We start from the raw sequence: 17,581 nt of genomic DNA, 5'->3' as shown, positions 1-17,581 counted from the left end.
AGTCATTATGGAGACGTTTCAACAATCTGGTAACACCCGGGATCGACAACGTTCTGGGCGTTCAAGTCATACGGGAAAGGCTATAAGCCCGTGAACTGATCCGACCGGAAATTCCGTGAACTCAAACACACAAATTGCATACGGCATACGATATACTTTCGTTTTCCTTTATGAATAATTTTGATACTGCTGTACTCTATATTCACGGGCCTGATTCTAACACTAATTAAAATGTGATCGAGTTCACGGGCCTGATTCTAACACTAATTAGGATGTGATTGAATTCACGGGCCTGATTCTAACACTAATTACGATATGATCCAGTTCACGGGCCTGATTTTAACACTAATTAAAATGTGATCCAGTTCACGGTCCTGACTCTAACACTAATTAGGATATGATCCAGTTCACGTGCATCTAACCCAATCCTTGTAAACCCTAACCCAGTCCCCGTAGAGCATAACCTAGTCCCTGTAGAGCCTTACACTGTCTTAGCCTATAGAATGTAACTTTGTCTCTGTACAACAGTACCGTATTTCACTGATAACAAATTTTCCATACATGTTTATTATTAGTTTAATCATCAGGCACAATTGAATAGTCTCGTGGGGATTCGGGTTAGAATAGATCCTCAGTACCCCTTTGCTTGTCGTAAGAGGCGACTAAATGGGGCGGTCCTTCGGATGAGACCGCAAAAACCGAGGTCCCGTGTCACAGCAGGTGTGGCACAATAAAGATCCCTCCCTGCTCAATGGCCATAAGCGCCGAGCATATGCCTAAATTTTGCAGCCCTTCACGGGCAGTGGTGACGTCTCAATATGAGTGAAATATTCTCGAGAGGGACGTTAAACAATATTCAATCAATCAATCACAATTGAATTAAGACCCAGTCTCTCTGTGTTATAGACTTTACCAGTCACTTGAGCACTAAATCAACATTTTTGTGCCAGACCCATTTTTGTGTGCATCATAACTCAGTATCTCTATAAATAGTTGAATCTGCAATTACTACATGTAAGAGCTTGACAGTATTTGACAGACATTTTTTCCACAATTTCCTCTGGTACTTAGTCTTGATTTTAAGAAGAAAAAGTTGAACAGATAACAGTTTTATTATCAAGACCTTAGACATACAATCACATTGTTGTAACCTTTGACATTGAAATATTTTCCAGATACATGTACTTATGAAAGAGCTGGCTCGCATTCTACCTCATGCTCCAAGATTGCTTAGCAATAGTAACACATAATGGCTATGTTAGACAGATTGATAATGATGGGTAATCAGATCAAACATCCTTAATATAAATCAAATTTACATAATCTGTTAAGAATTGATTATACATTACTGGGTAATTAGGGGGTCTTTCATGAAAAGAAATAAAACATCTCTAAGTTTTCATAAAACATATGAAACAACAACTTTATCTTTCTTTCAGTGATTAATTGGTAAACGCATTAAAAGTTTCAATGTTCCATGGGAAATACAACATAATTATTTATTCTATATGTTAAACAAGAGGCCCATGGCCGACATCGCTCACCTGAGTCACCTTGACTCATATTTAAAGATTTTTCCTAAATAATTGTATGTAAAACTTTGATCCTCTATTGTGGCCCCATCCAACCCCTGGAGGCCATTATTTCAATGAACTTGAATCTGTACTATGTCAGGAAGCTTTCATGTACATTTCAGCTCTTCTGGCCCAGATAAGATTTTGAAATGACCCCACCCTATTTTTGTGATCATCTCCCCTTTGAAGAAGGCATGGCCCTTCATTGAACAAACTCGAAAGCCCTTCACCCAAGAATACTTTTGGCTAAGTTTGGTTATTATTGGCCCAGTGGTTCTGGAGAAGAAGTCGAAAATATAAAAAGGTTAATCACGGACAGACAGACAGACAGACAATGAACAACAGGCGATCAGAAAAGCTCACTTGAGCTTTCAGCTCAGGTGAGCTAAAAAGTATTTGTTTATGGAATAATTTTCTTCATATGTGTCTTTCTTCATCCAATGCTATTTCTCCCCACTTTTAAATTAACGTTCAGATTTAAAATATATCAGATTTTCTTGTAAATATGCATATCGACATGTGATATATGTCCTTATCAACTACAGAGTTTCATAATACTACCTGGCATGTGAGTTAAAAACAGTATACCCTTTACAAGTCGTTGCCTGCAGTATATACTGCAGGCAACGACTTGTAAAGGGTATACTGTTTTACCCGTTAAACTTTAAATATTGTGCAATCATAATAACCTCTCTATGATAAGAATGAGTTGAATTAAACAATGTTATAATTCTAATATACAAATGATCCATGTGTACATACTCTCCAAAGAAAACAATTTAAACAATGTTAATGCTGCTGAAGAAAATTTACCACAAAGCAAAAGAAATGCAAAAGTTTGGCATCGGATCAAGTACCTTTGACCTTGTTAACAATATACAATTACAAACAAAGGAAATAATAATAATTTATTCACAGCAAGCTTTGTTTTGTGAGTGCACACTCAGTGGAGGTGCATCTTCTGTTGGCCTCCTCATATGGTATTCCTGTTTGGAACAAACGAGAACAACAGCCTCTTTTAACATCACTAGGGACAGGTAGTGAGTTGTCATTCTGGAGAGCAAACAAAATTCTTTGAAAATTTACAAACTTTAAATATTGTGCAATCATAATAATCTATACTGTCTTTAAAAAATTTAAAGGTTGAAAAAGCATAACATACATAAATATATATATAATATATTAAATTAGTTTTTATTGTTTCAAGGATGATATATGTTCCTCTAGATATGAATTACTGGTAAGTAGCCTTAGAGTGGATAATTTAGAAAAATTTTGCTGAGGTCTTCATTTTGCAAGCCTTGCAGTGTTCTGTATTTGGTAAAATCTGAAATAGATATTGAAAAAATATTATATTCAAAACATATGATAAAATCATGAACTCTTTGGGAATAATTTATGATTCAATTGCAACTACATGTAGGATCGTCTATGAAATTAAAACATTAAAACTTTAAACTTGGAATATAGAGAGGTTATATGGAAGAGGGATGCACACCACAAACATTTTTTACCTTCATCCACTTACAGTGTCAAGGACACTCCTTTACATCAAGACTATAACCTGAGAACTATTTGACATTAGGATTTCAAACTTACAACTTAGAAAGCAGATATTAAGACAAGATGCACTGTACCAAAATCTTTGACCTTGACCCATTTCTTCATTCAAGGTCACTCTTTTACATCAAAGTATAGTCAAGACTATAACCTGAGAACCCTTTGACATTAGGATTTCAAACTTACAACATGAAAAGCAGACATTAAGGCAAGATGTACTGTACTGGGTTTTTTTTGTTGTTGTAAAAAACAATACCCACTAGTTTAGTTTGATATCAATTCAGTATAGGTAAATAAACTACTATTTAGGAAAATTTTCAGTGCGATACACTTTCACGTATTTAAATACACCCCCCCCCCCCTCCCCTTTATTAGCGGAACATTCTCCAAAATCTCAGACAGTCTAACGCATATATGTTGAAAACTGACAGTATTTTGTTAAACGGTATAGCACAAAAGTTGTAAATAATTGGGAGATCTATTTAATAAAACCAAGTTTTAAGGATAATTTCCATAAATGAGGGGCCATAAGGGTCATTTCAAAAGGTCTTCCGTTTCCAACGGAAGACGTTATTGTTCTTGGAAGGTTTTTATTCTCTATTATTATCATTTTTTCTTACAAATTTTGTGCACGCGATTTCTCGGATATACATCGACCGATTTTCGTCAAGTTTTCAAGAATGATAGATATTCACTTGAACTCAATAGGTGTTTTTTCTTTTTATTTTGATTACGTCGCTTATTATGTAAGATATTGACGTTTTTCCAACTTTTAGAGGGTCACTTTGTCCAAAAGTGTTCTCGAAAACTATCAAAGATATCAGCTTCAAATTTTCAGCGATTGTAGAGGACACTTGCCAGATGTGACATAGCGCATTGCGATTTGTCTGATGCAAAAGGCGTTGAAGCTCGCCTGGATTCGAAAATGCACGACAATTTTTTTGTTGCAATTTTTGATACGTTTTCGTTCATATCTTTTTATATGAAAATAATTTGTAAAGACATATATAACAAAAGTTGTAGATAATAACAAGACCTATTCTATGATATCAGGTTTGAGGGGCCAGCCCCTCAAAAAAAGGGGCCAAGAGGGGTCAAAAGTATTTTCTAAATATGCCAAAAACTAAAAAGAATTTGTAAAGCATTGTTGAAACAAAGTTATTTGTTTGGACGTTTTACAATTGCTGATGTCAGCGAAATTTACATTGATTGCGTAATAAGGGATTTTAAGGGGAATAATGTACGAAACTTTGACGTCTTCTATCTCTTAAACGAAAAAATAAAACTGAATATCGTTTATATCACTAAAATAATCTTTCTTTTTCAAAATTCACTTCCGTTCGTGAGATATGTCCTATTTCCGTTTTTTAAAAATCATTTTCTCCGGGAGTAATCTCAAAAATGACTAAAGATAATCGAATGAAACTTTCAGTGATGATATATCTCTCAATTGTATTGTGCTTTATTGTAGTTTCGTTTATTGGCATCACTTCCGGTCTTCGCCGGAATTGATTAAAAGAATAGTAAATTTTAAACTTTTTCTTTTAATTTCAAACCCATTCCAATTTATTAGGTCTCTTTCGAAATCTCAAAATATAGTGACCCCACCGCATGTTGAAAGTCCAACTTCTGGTTATTTCAAAAATACTTTTCATTTTCTCATTTTTCAGTGCTATAAATCTCGCTTACGAAAGAAGTTGTTGACTTGAATTTTACATACGTTCTAGACATTATGTATGTTTAAAGTAACGTGATATGTGTTTGTAAATTTCACTTCCGGTCGTGAAATGTGGTGTGGACAAATTTAGACATTGTTTTCTCATTTTCTATGGAACGACTTGAAAACTTGCAGGGATAATAGATTGGCGATAATCCATGCTATATATTATGTCTACATGTTTTCTGTCACTTCCGGTCTAGACAGAAAGTGGTTGAAAAATTGGCAATATTCAGATTTTGTCGACACGATTTCTCAGAGATGGCTTGATGGATTTTCTGTGGAAACATATCCCCTGGATTTTTTTCCATCTGTGGGTTTTAATTAATTGTATCCATGATAAACGAAATTTATCTCTGCACTACTGCTTAAATAGCTCATGCAGAAATGGGTGTACACCCCACACATACATTTGATTGGTCCCCTAGCAGAAAGATAGCAGAATAGTCAGAAGCAGTCTACAATTGTACTATGATAACATATGCCAATTTGTAATCATACATAATTCAAATTCAAATGCGCGCCGAATACAGCTACATGTACATGTAACCATCAATATACTCTGCAGTGGCGGAGCTACACTGTAGCACTGTATGCACGTGCTTACAAATATTTTCGTTAAATTTTTATTACATATTACGAAAAATGTCCTCAGTTTCGGGGGGCTACCGTCCCCCAGACCCCCTGCTTACAAATATTTCAAACCTAGCTACACCACTGCTCTGTATATTAATCCAGATATGCAAGATATGGAAAATGAATATGAAAAAAAATTTCGCCATTGAAACGTATGTTGAATAAACATCATACGTGCGTTGGGTTTTATTGTTTTGTTTTTTCTTGTTGATCTATTTTTGTAGATGTGAACGAGTGCGAAGCTGAAAAACATGGGTGTGACAAAGGCAGTCTTTGTGTTAATTCAAATGGAAGTTACAACTGCGTGTGTAAGGCAGGCTACGGACGTGAAAATGGAAAGTGTATCGGTAATAGAATTGTAATTTTTATTTCGTCAGTTCTTAAATGTTGTGGATAAATGCAATTTGTTCAATGGAATAAAAACTGCATGTATCACCGAGTAAACCACCTACATCCAGGGTGTAAGCTAAGTTGTGACGGGGGTGTAGACTACCGAAGCGGCAATCTAGATGGTCGAGGCTTCTTGTTGCATAATACTCAATTTATGGATAAATTTTGCAGGAAACCACAGAAGAAAGCATTAATTCAGAAATATATGGAAGCAAATATTTCCATTGTACTCTTCCTAATTTTATCAAACACATCAAAACAATTCCGACGATCGGGGCAAATTTGGCACTACCACGTGTCTCTGATAAAATATCAGGGGAACGCTTTGTTTTATCGTCAATTTTACAGGACCAATATTCACGTGTTTTCTATATAAGTTTACTGTCAGTAAAGAAAACCAATTGTATTCAAAGATATCGACGAAAAATTAATGATGTGCAGGGGGTGTATGTTACATGTTGTGCACGGGATGTATGCTATCAGATTTCTTTTACACATAGCTGCGAAATGTCATTTCATTCAATAATTAAGGTAGATCTATACTCGGCCTAAAATGGACCCAATCATTAAAAAAATTACCTTTTTAATCCAGTCATTGAATTTGAAAAATATATATGTTCACAGGCACTCGACGTTTTAAATATCCATAATAAAACAAATTGTCTTCCTGTAAACATAATATTCACAAGGTATATCACGCCGTCATCTTGGTTTTCATTTTCACCAGCTGCATCGCTTAAAATTTCGATATAATATGATAATTAGACCCCTACCATTTAGAAGCAACTTTGTCATGGTCTTACCTCTCGCATCGTCATGGTGAACTGGAAATAAAGTCCATTTATCGGCTATAATCAACCGTCAAACATCGTCTATTGCTTCTCAAATGCGAAAAATTGCTGAAAGGTGGACGAAAGTTGACATAATTATGCAAATGAGAATTCCCTTGCTAATGTACTCTCTGACGCTTGTGGGGGGGGGGGGGGGGGGGGGGGGGGGCACTGAATGCAGGGTAGTTGCAGGCCTGCAAACAATAAAATTTAGGCACGATTGTGTGGTTTCGGGCCACAGGCTGGCACGGGAAATTTAGTAAATCTATCGCATTACCAAAACAATATTGGAAATGCTCATTTAATTTAAACTATATTTTATTCACAAAGTGAATGGGATCGGGCAGCAGGCATAACCTATTTAAGCCCTCTCCCTACAACAAGGTCAAGTGTGAAATGGAAATACAAGGTACACACATATACAAATAAATAACATATACACCAGAGAACAATCACATGAATGTGCACATATATATAAATAGCAATAGATAGACTAAGAAAAGTTTCGATATATGCACACATACATATGCATATATACAAATATATAGAATGAGTAAACGAAAAGAAAAAATTGAAAAGAAAAAAAACCCAAATAAAATGAGAACTGAAAAATATTTATACAAATTGAAAGAGAAAGAAAGAAAAGTAAGGGTATATACATGTAACAAACAAAAGATAAAAGAAAAAAAGAGAAGGGGGGGGGGGGGCAGTACCGGTAAAAGGAAAATAAAACTAAATACCAAAAATAGAAAATTGTATAATAGACAAAATATGAGATGCTTAAAAGAACCTATTAGTTTCCAAGATATGCTTTTGAACAGTTTCAAAAATCTTTTCATTATATTTAAAGCTTAAACATTTTTCACCATATAAAAGTAAATTCAGTGTTAAAGGAGCAGAAAGCTGCATTTCATTGATAGACGAGATTAGTTTAGTTCTATGGTCAGCAAACTCAGGACATTTGAAGAAGAAATGAAAAGAATCTTCAGTATGGTGGCCACACCTATCACAAGTAGCACTATCTCGTAAGAAGTGGGATTCAAGATCTGCATTTAAATTACTTGCATTGTTTCTAAATTGACAGTGCACAATGTTACCTTTACGTTTACCGATATTAAAAAGTTTATTGGGTTGTAAGCAGTAGAATTTATTTAAGGCATTTTTAAATGATGCAAGTGAGGGAATGTTTCTAATGTGTATTGGCAGATCATTCCATAACCTGATTGTGGAGGGTAGAAAACTATTCATGTATGATGGGGTCTTGACTTTTGGAAGAGTAAATTTAAGATTAGCATCATTGTTTCTTAAGGTGTATGAATGTTGAGGTGGTATATTTGAAAGCAATAGGTCTTGCAGATATTGGGGAGCAATGTCATGTACTATTTTATAAAATAAAACGAGTTTATGGATTTTTCTACGACATGCTAAGGTGTCCCAACCCAATTCATGATAGAGTGCTGTTCTGGAAGAGTTAATTCTCAGTCCAGTAATGATGCGTGCTGCTGAGACCTGTACATCTTCCAATAAATTTGATTCGCTCATTGTACAGTTGTCCCATACTACATTAGCATACTCTAGTACAGGACGAATAAAAGAGAAGTATATTTTAATTAAGAATTTACGATTAAGTGAATATTTTAGCATGCGCAATATGTTTAATCGGTTAGATGCTTTTTCATGAATATTTAATATGTGAGTTTTCCAACTACCATCTGATTGAAGAAATATTCCTAAATGAGTATGATTGTTGACATTATTAATTATCGAACCACTAGTGCCAAATCTAATTCTTGGATGAGTAACATGCTTTCGTGTAAAGTCTAAATTGGTTGTTTTTTCTGGGTTGAAATCCATAGCCCATTGTTTTGACCATTGATGTATAATCTCTAGGTCATTAGTTAATGAAATTGCCGAACTAATCATATCATTATCAACAATAACAAAAAGCGAGGTGTCGTCTGCAAATAGTCTAACAGGATTTTGTAAATATTTGGAGATGTCATTAATATATAATATGAACAAAAATGGCCCTAGAACAGATCCTTGAGGAACGCCTGAATTTGTAGATCTTGAAGAAGATGTAAAACCATCCAGGACTACACGTTGTGACCTGTTTGTTAAATAGTTTTCAACCCATTTTATAATTTGTCTGGACATACCATAGTTTTGTAACTTATAAAGAATACCATTGTGCCATACTCTGTCAAAAGCTTTTGAAATGTCGCAAAAAATAAACTTTACATCTTTACCTTTGTCCATATTTGAAATAATTGTGTTATAAATTTCAATAAGTTGATTAGTTGTTGAATCATTAGGTTGGAACCCAGATTGATATTTGTAGATGATATTATGATCCAAAACATAATTGTAGAGATGCTTAACTATGATTCTTTCAAGTATTTTACACAGGGTTGATGTAACTGAAATCGGTCTGTAGTTGTTGACTTCTTGTGCACTACCTTTGTTTTTATAAATTGGTGAGATATTAGCTGATTTCCATATGATTGGAAGTTTGCCAAGAGATAGTTACCTGTTAGATAATTTTGTAAGTGGTTTGTATATGGAAGAGGTAATGTTTGTTGTATTAATGGGGATATACCATCTGGACCTGGGGGTTTATTAGTATTCAGTATGAGAAGTTGATCAAGTACTTCCTGATCAGAGATGATAAAATCATCAAGGTGAAAATTAGTAGGTGGCCCTGGTCCATGCAGTGGTAAGTTAGGTTCTTGGTCCATTGTAGAAATATTTGAAAAGAAGGTGTTAAACGCATTTGCTTTTTCTATAGGGTGAAATAGTTTTTTTCCAGATGTTTTGATAGGTGGTAATGGCTTATGATCATTTCGTAATTTTGACAAGGATTTAACAATCCTCCACCATTTACCTGGTGGGATTGATTTTTTAATTTGTTCTGTAAGTTTTTTTTATTATAGTTGTGTCTAGATGATGTAATTTCATCAATAACTTTGTTGCGTAAAAATCTATATTTTTCCCAGTGTAATGAATTATTTGATTTAACCGCTTTATGAAGGATTCTGTTTCGTTTCCTCATCAGGTGTTTAATAGTATTATTCATGAAGACTTTGTCTCTGGGTCTAACAGTGATGATTTTAGTTGGAAGATGATTGTTAATGTATGTTTTAGTGTTTAGTAGAAATTTGGAGTAAACATGATCAATGTCATCATCAATGAACACATTATCCCAATTACAATTGAGTAAAGTGGTTCTCAAACCAGCATAATCTGCTGATTTGAAATCCATAAGCTCACGTTTATAAGCATCTATATTCTTTGTAAGTTTTATACTGTATCTCTATGCCTATAACTGAATGTGAGCTACAAAAGGGAGGGAGAATAATAGTATCTAAAATCATACTTTTGTTATTACTAAGTATCAAATCTATACAAGTTCCCGAATTCACTGGAAAATTTGAAAACTAGTTGGATCATGAATGTAATTATGTAGATTTAGTCGTTGTAACATTAATTTGAAATTAAGACTTTTCTCTGAGAGTATATTAGTGTTAAAATCACCCAACAAAAAAAATGGGTAAATCACTCTCCATTGCTTTTTCAACATTTGAAGAAAGAAATTCCCAGTATTGAGATAACGAACTTGGTGGTCTATATAAGATACCTACCAAGAATTTCTTACTTACATGTAGTGTATGGATTTCGGACCATACAATTTCTAATTCATATGAAAATAGGTCATCACGTACATGATAAGCAATTTTGTTAGGTATATACAATGATACACCACCCCCATGCCTATTTCTATCTTTTCGAATGGGACTATGAAAACCTGCAATTTGTATTGCTTCGTTGCTTATTGTATTATCTAAGTGAGTTTCGCTAATACCAAAAATATCATATTCAGACAGTTCAGCAGCAACAATATCAATCTTTGGATATAAACTACAAACATTATCATGAACAATTCGTATACTTTTCGTATAAACATTTGGAGGACCTGGATTTCGTTCTATACCTGCCAAGTACATTAGCAAGGGAATTCTCATTTGCATAATTATGTCAACTTCCGTCCACCTTTCAGCAATTTTTCGCATTTGAAAAGCAATAGACGATGTTTGACGGTTGATTATAGCCGATAAATGGACTTTATTTCCAGTTCACCATGACGATGCGAGAGGTAAGACCATGACAGAGTTGCTTCTAAACGGTAGGGGTCTAATTATCATATTATATCGAACTTCTCGCCGAACTTTTCAAGCGATGCAGCTTGAAAACCAAGATGGCGGCGTGATATACCTTGTGAATATTATGTTTACAGGAAGACAATTTTTTATTATAGATATATTTTGACATGCTATTTTCATTGTTGTTGCTTCTCACAAGCCCATCCACATGTAATGTATAATCAACATTCATGAAAATGTACTGCTCCTTTATTTTTCTTAATAATTATTATTTTTCCAAACAAATGAGCTGTAATAAGCAACATATACTATATACCCTTTATTTAATGATATGTAATCATTTATCTTATAAAATGGAATATATATTTTATATTATTATACTTTCATGTAAAATACTCGAACCTGATTGGTCGAGAAGCATTTGAAAAAACATATTGTTACCCTCTGAGAACAGAAAACACGCGACTCAGGGTGATAGTATCTAGCAACGGGTAACAGTACTTGACAACGGGTGATATTATAAAAAATTATCACATGCGTCAAATTTATGCGCGTACGGTTCGCCGTAGATTGCTAGACGACGTCGTTTGAGCGTTTGTAATAAACGCGAGTACCCGCATCGAAATACGAAATATCGCACGACAGTGATTGATCAAATGTCAACAGACGTAAGTTTTTCTGCTTCCCAGTTTACATAACATTCAGTATAATAAAACAAATATTGCATGTATTTGAGGGTAACATTGAAATTTTCAATGTTACCCTCAAATACATGCAATATTTATATAATGTACGCTTTCTGAGCCCAAACATGTTAAAAGAAATACTGTTGAAAATACAATTTGATGTCAATATTGGTCTTTTCCCCCCAATTTTTATGGATAAATTTAATAAATTGTTTTTAATTTACAGATTATTATTTTAGAATAAAGATTTGCGTAAGAAAATCCTATGTTGACGTATTATTTTGAAGCTGTAGGCTCTACAACAAGTACACCTCCCTAAAATATTGAAAAATTATACATTATCATATTTCATAAGACCTGTGAAGTTTGAGTATATTTACAACCTTGGATAATAATTTGAATTATATGCTTAGTTATAACTATTGTAAGATACATGTGGTTTGCTATTAAATTTTACATTTATCTGAGGAGAAAAAAATCCTAAAAAAGGCTTTTCATGATGTAAATGTAAAATTTTGATGGTATTGTTTATATGATTAATGCACGTGTGTAATGTGTGATATATATTATATCCTGAGACAATTTTACATGAATATCTACTGGTCGTGATATCATTTACATGGATGAAGCCAAAGTCAAGTCTCTCTCTCTCTCTCTCTCTCTCTCTCTCTCTCTCTCTCTCTCTCTCATATATATATATATATATATTATTACTACAGTAACTTGGTCCGAAGAGTCGGATCACGTCGAGTTGACAGGCGCGGATCATCAGATCACACGAGACGCGAAGCGTCGAGTTTGATCTGATGATCCGCGCCTGTCAACGAGACGTGATCCAACTCTTCGGATCAAGTTACTGTAGTAATAATAAATTTATTATATACCCCCTTTTGCATTTTAAATCCACATTTATAGAATACTAAATGCAATCCAAATTATCAAAAATACAGACATACAGTGAAATTATGTTTTAAATTGTGTACGCAGTTTTGTTTGTGACGCGGTCAACATTTTCCACAAGAAACGTTGCGTTGATGCATTGTGACGTCATTGTGACGGCATCAGTTTCAGAGGATACTGATACGGAATCAGAAAACCACAGTGTGGTGATCCGGAAAACCGGATCACACGCTGTGAAATCCATAGTATCAAAGAACGATACATTGATGGGTATATAATAAATATATATTATTACTACAGTAACTTGATCCGAAGAGTCGGATCACGTCGAGTTGACAGGCGCGGATCATCAGATCACACGAGACGCGAAGCGTCGAGTTTGATCTGATGATCCGCGCCTGTCAACGAGACGTGATCCAACTCTTCGGATCAAGTTACTGTAGTAATGATAAATTTATTATATACCCCCTTGTGCATTTTAAATCCACATTTATAAGATAATAAATGTAATCCAAATGATCAAAAACACAGACATACCATGAAATCATGTTTTGTATACGCAGGTTCGTTTGTGACGCGATCAACATTTTCCACAAATAACGTTGCGTTGTTGCATTGTGACGTCATTGTGACGGCATCAGTTTCAGAGGATACTGATACGGAATCAGAAAACCACAGTGTGGTGATCCGGAAAACCGGATCACACGCTGTGAAATCCACAGTATCAAAGAACGATACATTGATGGGTATATAATAAATATATATATTTAAAAAATATGAAAAGAAAACACAGAAATCCTCCGTAAAGCTTTAGCGCTTTCATTACATCTTCAGAAGCTTTACAAAAATGTATACATAGCAGTATCATAGTAACAGTGATTATGACGTCAAAGTAAGCGGAACGTTAAATGTCTATATTGTGACGTCATGGATAATGTACAACAATGATCTGGAAAAAGTACGGGAAAATCATAGGCAATTATAAAAGACTATTAAGTTACCAATGAAATGTTTTTCTTTTTCCCGTCTCTGAATAGCACTGGCACATCTGAGTTTATAAAATGGGAAAATGTTAAATCGTTTTTTACCACACGTTTCCAGGTGTGCACTTAACTGGATTTGTCTGTATTCAGGTGTACTGATGTGCTGCTTATGTACACGTACACGGGCACGGAGAGTGTTGCCAGTTTCACCAATGTAATATTCCTTGCATCGAGGACATGTGATGGCGTATATGACATCCTTTGTATCGCATGATATGTTAGCATTAAATTAACTTTAAATTCTCGTCCGTTAAAATTATAACTGGTCCCTTCTGTAATGTAGTCACATGTACCGCATCGAGGGTCCGTACACTTTGACACTGTATAAGTACGGTCATCTAATTGGGAGGAACAAAGTATTCTCTTAAGATTTTTGGGCTGGCGTTTACTGCTAATAAAACGACAGTTCTTGTATGTGCCTTTTGTTTGTTCATCTTCCCTAAGTAGCTTGTTTAATTCATAAACAATTGAATTGATGTTTTGATTTCTCGGATTATAAGTGTGTACAAATGGTATTATTTCTCCGTCATTAGCACATCGTGTGTTTGAAAGTAGCTGTATCCTATCGCACTCCTTAGCCTTCATTATTCCATCGTCTACAAGTTGTTCTGGGTATTTTTGGCTTAATAAATACAATTTTAATTCCTCCAAGCGGATATCCATCGTATCGATATTGCTGACAATGGTACAAATCCTTCTTGCGAGATTATATGGTATAGCTGTTTTAGTATGGTGGGGATGCCACGATCCGAAATGCAGGTATTGGTGGGTATCTGTGGGCTTATAATAAATATCCGTATCTAAGCTGGTATTTTCTTTTAATATAAGAACGTCAAGAAATGGCATTTGCGTATCATCTGTTTCCATCGTGAATTTGATATCCGAGTTCATTTGGTTTAGTAGATCGTAAAACTCCGATAGCTTATCGATATCATCATGCCACAAGATAAAACAATCATCTAAATATCTCTTCCATTTAGACTATATTATTTGCAAATTCTGCCCCCCACAACGTACATAGTTGATCATGTAACTTATGTTCTAGATAACCTAGGTATAGGTAGGTGCATAGGTAGGTGCGACTTTTGTCCCTATTGCAGTTCCCTTAGTTTGGAGGTAATGATGGTCGGAAAAAGCAAACGAGTTGTTGTCTAGAACTAATTTTAGTGCTTCTAAAATAAAATCCTGTTGGAATCTGTCATTAAGTACATTGGGATATTTTTCCATCCGGAATTTTACCGCTTCCAATCCTAATTCTGTAGGAATATTAGTATATAAACTAATAACATCCAGAGTGACAAGTTTAGTGTTGGAGGTGACCTGAGTAGGTAAATGATTTATAAAATCCAGATCGTCTCTTACAAAGCTGGGTACTTTTTGGCAATATGATTTTAAAAGTATATCCAATAAATGACTCAGTCTCTGCGTTGAACAGTTTGGTCCTCCTACTATGGGTCTGAAGGATAAGTCAGCTGGATCCAGACAAGTAATACATACACTATTTTGATTTGCTATGGCATCCTTAATAATTTTAGACTTGTGAACTTTAGGTAAACCATAGAATTGACTCTCTCGGAATTCAAAGTTTGTCAGGTAGTCCTGTTCTTTATCTGTTAAACCTTCCGATAGTGGTCCATATACTAGATTTTTAATTTTTGTAATGGTTTTTTTCTCATGACAATTGTGTAGTCTATCATAAAAATTGTTGTCTTGTAACATTTGTAAAATTTTATTTTTGTAGAAATCCTTATTCATTAAGACAACTCCACCTCCTTTATCGGCCTCTTTGATGATGATAGTTGGGTCATCACGGAGGTTTTTAAGAGCATTTTCCTCTTCCGTAGAGAGATTAGATTTAATATTCCTGGGTTTGTTTGGAAAATGAATATTTTCTAATGTGTCGAAAACGGCATCCAAAGTTCTATTTCTTCCTCGTTTTGGATTAAACTCTGATTTATTTCTTACAAGGTTTGTTGGCTCTGCCTCTGTAGACTCGGATTCAGATTCACTGGTCTCACTTTCATGAAAATATTCATATAGTCTGTATTCACCTGAGGATGGATGTTAAAATCCAGAAAGCGCTAGTGATTTAAATATATTTTGGAACTATATATTTTCCTGCTTTTTTATTGAATTATATATATATGTGTGTGTGTGTGTGTGTGTGTGTGTGTGTGTGTGTGTATTAGAAGAAATGAAATAAACAGTACACAAAGTCAAAATCTTAACTCAAGCGCTTTCATTTCATTCCCCAGGCGTTACATTTGGAAAAAAAATTAATTCTACCATCAGTTTTCTTTTATAAAAAATTAATACACCGCATTCCGCATTGATTATCTGTAAAAGAAATCTGATACCATACACCCCGTGTACAACATTAATTTTTTCGTCGATATCTTTGAATACGATTAGTTTTATTCACTGATAGTATATGCATAAACTTATACAGATAACACGTAATTGTTGACCATGTAAAAGTGGTGATGAAACAGAGCGTAGCCATCATAGACATGCGGTAGTATCATACTCGCTCCGATCGTTGTAATTGTGTTGAGGTGTTTGATAACACTAGAAAGTGTACAGTAGAAATATTTGTTTTCATATATTAATGATTTCATCCGTAGCCACAAGCTTTCCTGCGAAATATATCCATAAATTGAATAAACATCATGCGAAAACGTACCACGACCAACTATATTCTCGTTCGGTAGCCTACACCCCGCTTGCCGGGGTATACTCGGTGTATATATAAGAAATAAAGATCGAGTTTTCGTGTATGTTGCAAGAGGTCCGAGGTCGAGAAATATTGTTTTGAAATATAAAAGCTGAGGCGTTAGCGGAGACATTTACATTTCAAACAACGTTTCTCGACCAAAGAGGCTATACTGCATCATCTACAAAAACTAGAACTAGAAAAATATATAGCTGATTGTTTACCTATTCAGCTACGAATTAGGTTACCGTGACGTCATTGACAGTTTCCAAAACGGACTAGGCCTACTTGTCTTTGCTGGCGAAAAAGGATTCTTACAGCTATACTTCTACTATTGCATCCAAACTTTTTAATTATAAACAAACTTTACAGTGCCTAGATATAGACCATCTTATATACGTAATCCACCAGTATGTTCTTGTTCTTCATCTTCTTTCAACTATAGTCCAGCTGGACATGTCATTACTGGTGATGTTGATATAGTTGAAAATCAGGACCTCAAATCACTTATTCTAAAAGGTCCTAAATACAGAGAACCTCGGTCGTTTAATTGGCGACAGAACTTCATCTCTATTATGAATTCTGTCGAAGATTATTCCAGACGATGGGCTAAATATGATAAAGAAGAACTTGATACATTGTCAGAATGGGTTAAAAGCATAAAAGGGATATTAAAATCCCGCATTAGACACATGAAAACAAAAGTACGTACCATCTATCCTGTGTTTAGTAAACCAGAAGCAATAAAAGAATTAAATAGGTTACATGAGGAATATGTTTTGGTTCCAGCTGACAAAGCTAGTAACAACATTGTCTTTGTTTGTAAGGCTCATTATTACAACTGTATTTTAAACGAACTTGGCATTAATTCCACTTTTGGTAATCGTACTTATACTCCAACACCCTTTCAAAAGATGAAATTCTTCAAAACCATGCTTCAGTTTTAGACACATTTAATATCCCAGTCAATGGGTCGAATGAATATGAGTTACCGTACCTATACTGGATTCCTAAACTACATAAAAACCCTTACAAACAAAGATACAATGCTGGATCCAGTAAGTGCTCTACCAAGCCCCTATATCTGCTCCTCACGAAAATATTAACAGCTGTGAAGGAGAAACTTCAAACTTACTGTGCGACTACATATGCCAGAAGTGGTGTTAATCAAATGTGGATTCTAAAAAATTCTAAAGAACTTTTAGTAAACTTGAAATCGCAGAATTTTTCCCAAATCAATAACATTAAAACCTATGACTTTCCAACACTATACACGACCATTTCTCACGATAAATTAAAGACTAGACTTTTTGGCATCATAGACAGTTGCTTCTTCAACAAAAACGGAAAACGGAAATATTCATATCTAGTG

General features: G+C 34.6%; 1 protein-coding gene across 4 annotated transcripts in view; it reads left to right on the top strand.

The window, feature by feature from the left end:
- LOC130046767 (fibulin-1-like) overlaps nt 1-17,581 on the top strand; it is an 83,713-nt gene that overhangs the window by 48,288 nt on the left and 17,844 nt on the right. For 2 of the 4 annotated variants that reach the window (XM_056139587.1, XM_056139584.1), the window contains exon 8: nt 5,712-5,834. The exons of the other annotated variants lie outside the window; for them this stretch is intronic. In XM_056139587.1, the coding sequence (XP_055995562.1) occupies nt 5,712-5,834 (123 nt within the window). The remainder of the gene's footprint in view (nt 1-5,711; nt 5,835-17,581) is intronic. 4 annotated transcript variants of the gene reach the window in all.

Source organism: Ostrea edulis, chromosome 6 (genome assembly GCF_947568905.1).
Source record: "Ostrea edulis chromosome 6, xbOstEdul1.1, whole genome shotgun sequence".
NCBI lineage: Eukaryota > Metazoa > Mollusca > Bivalvia > Ostreida > Ostreidae > Ostrea > Ostrea edulis.
This window is presented reverse-complemented; position numbering and strand designations above follow the sequence as displayed.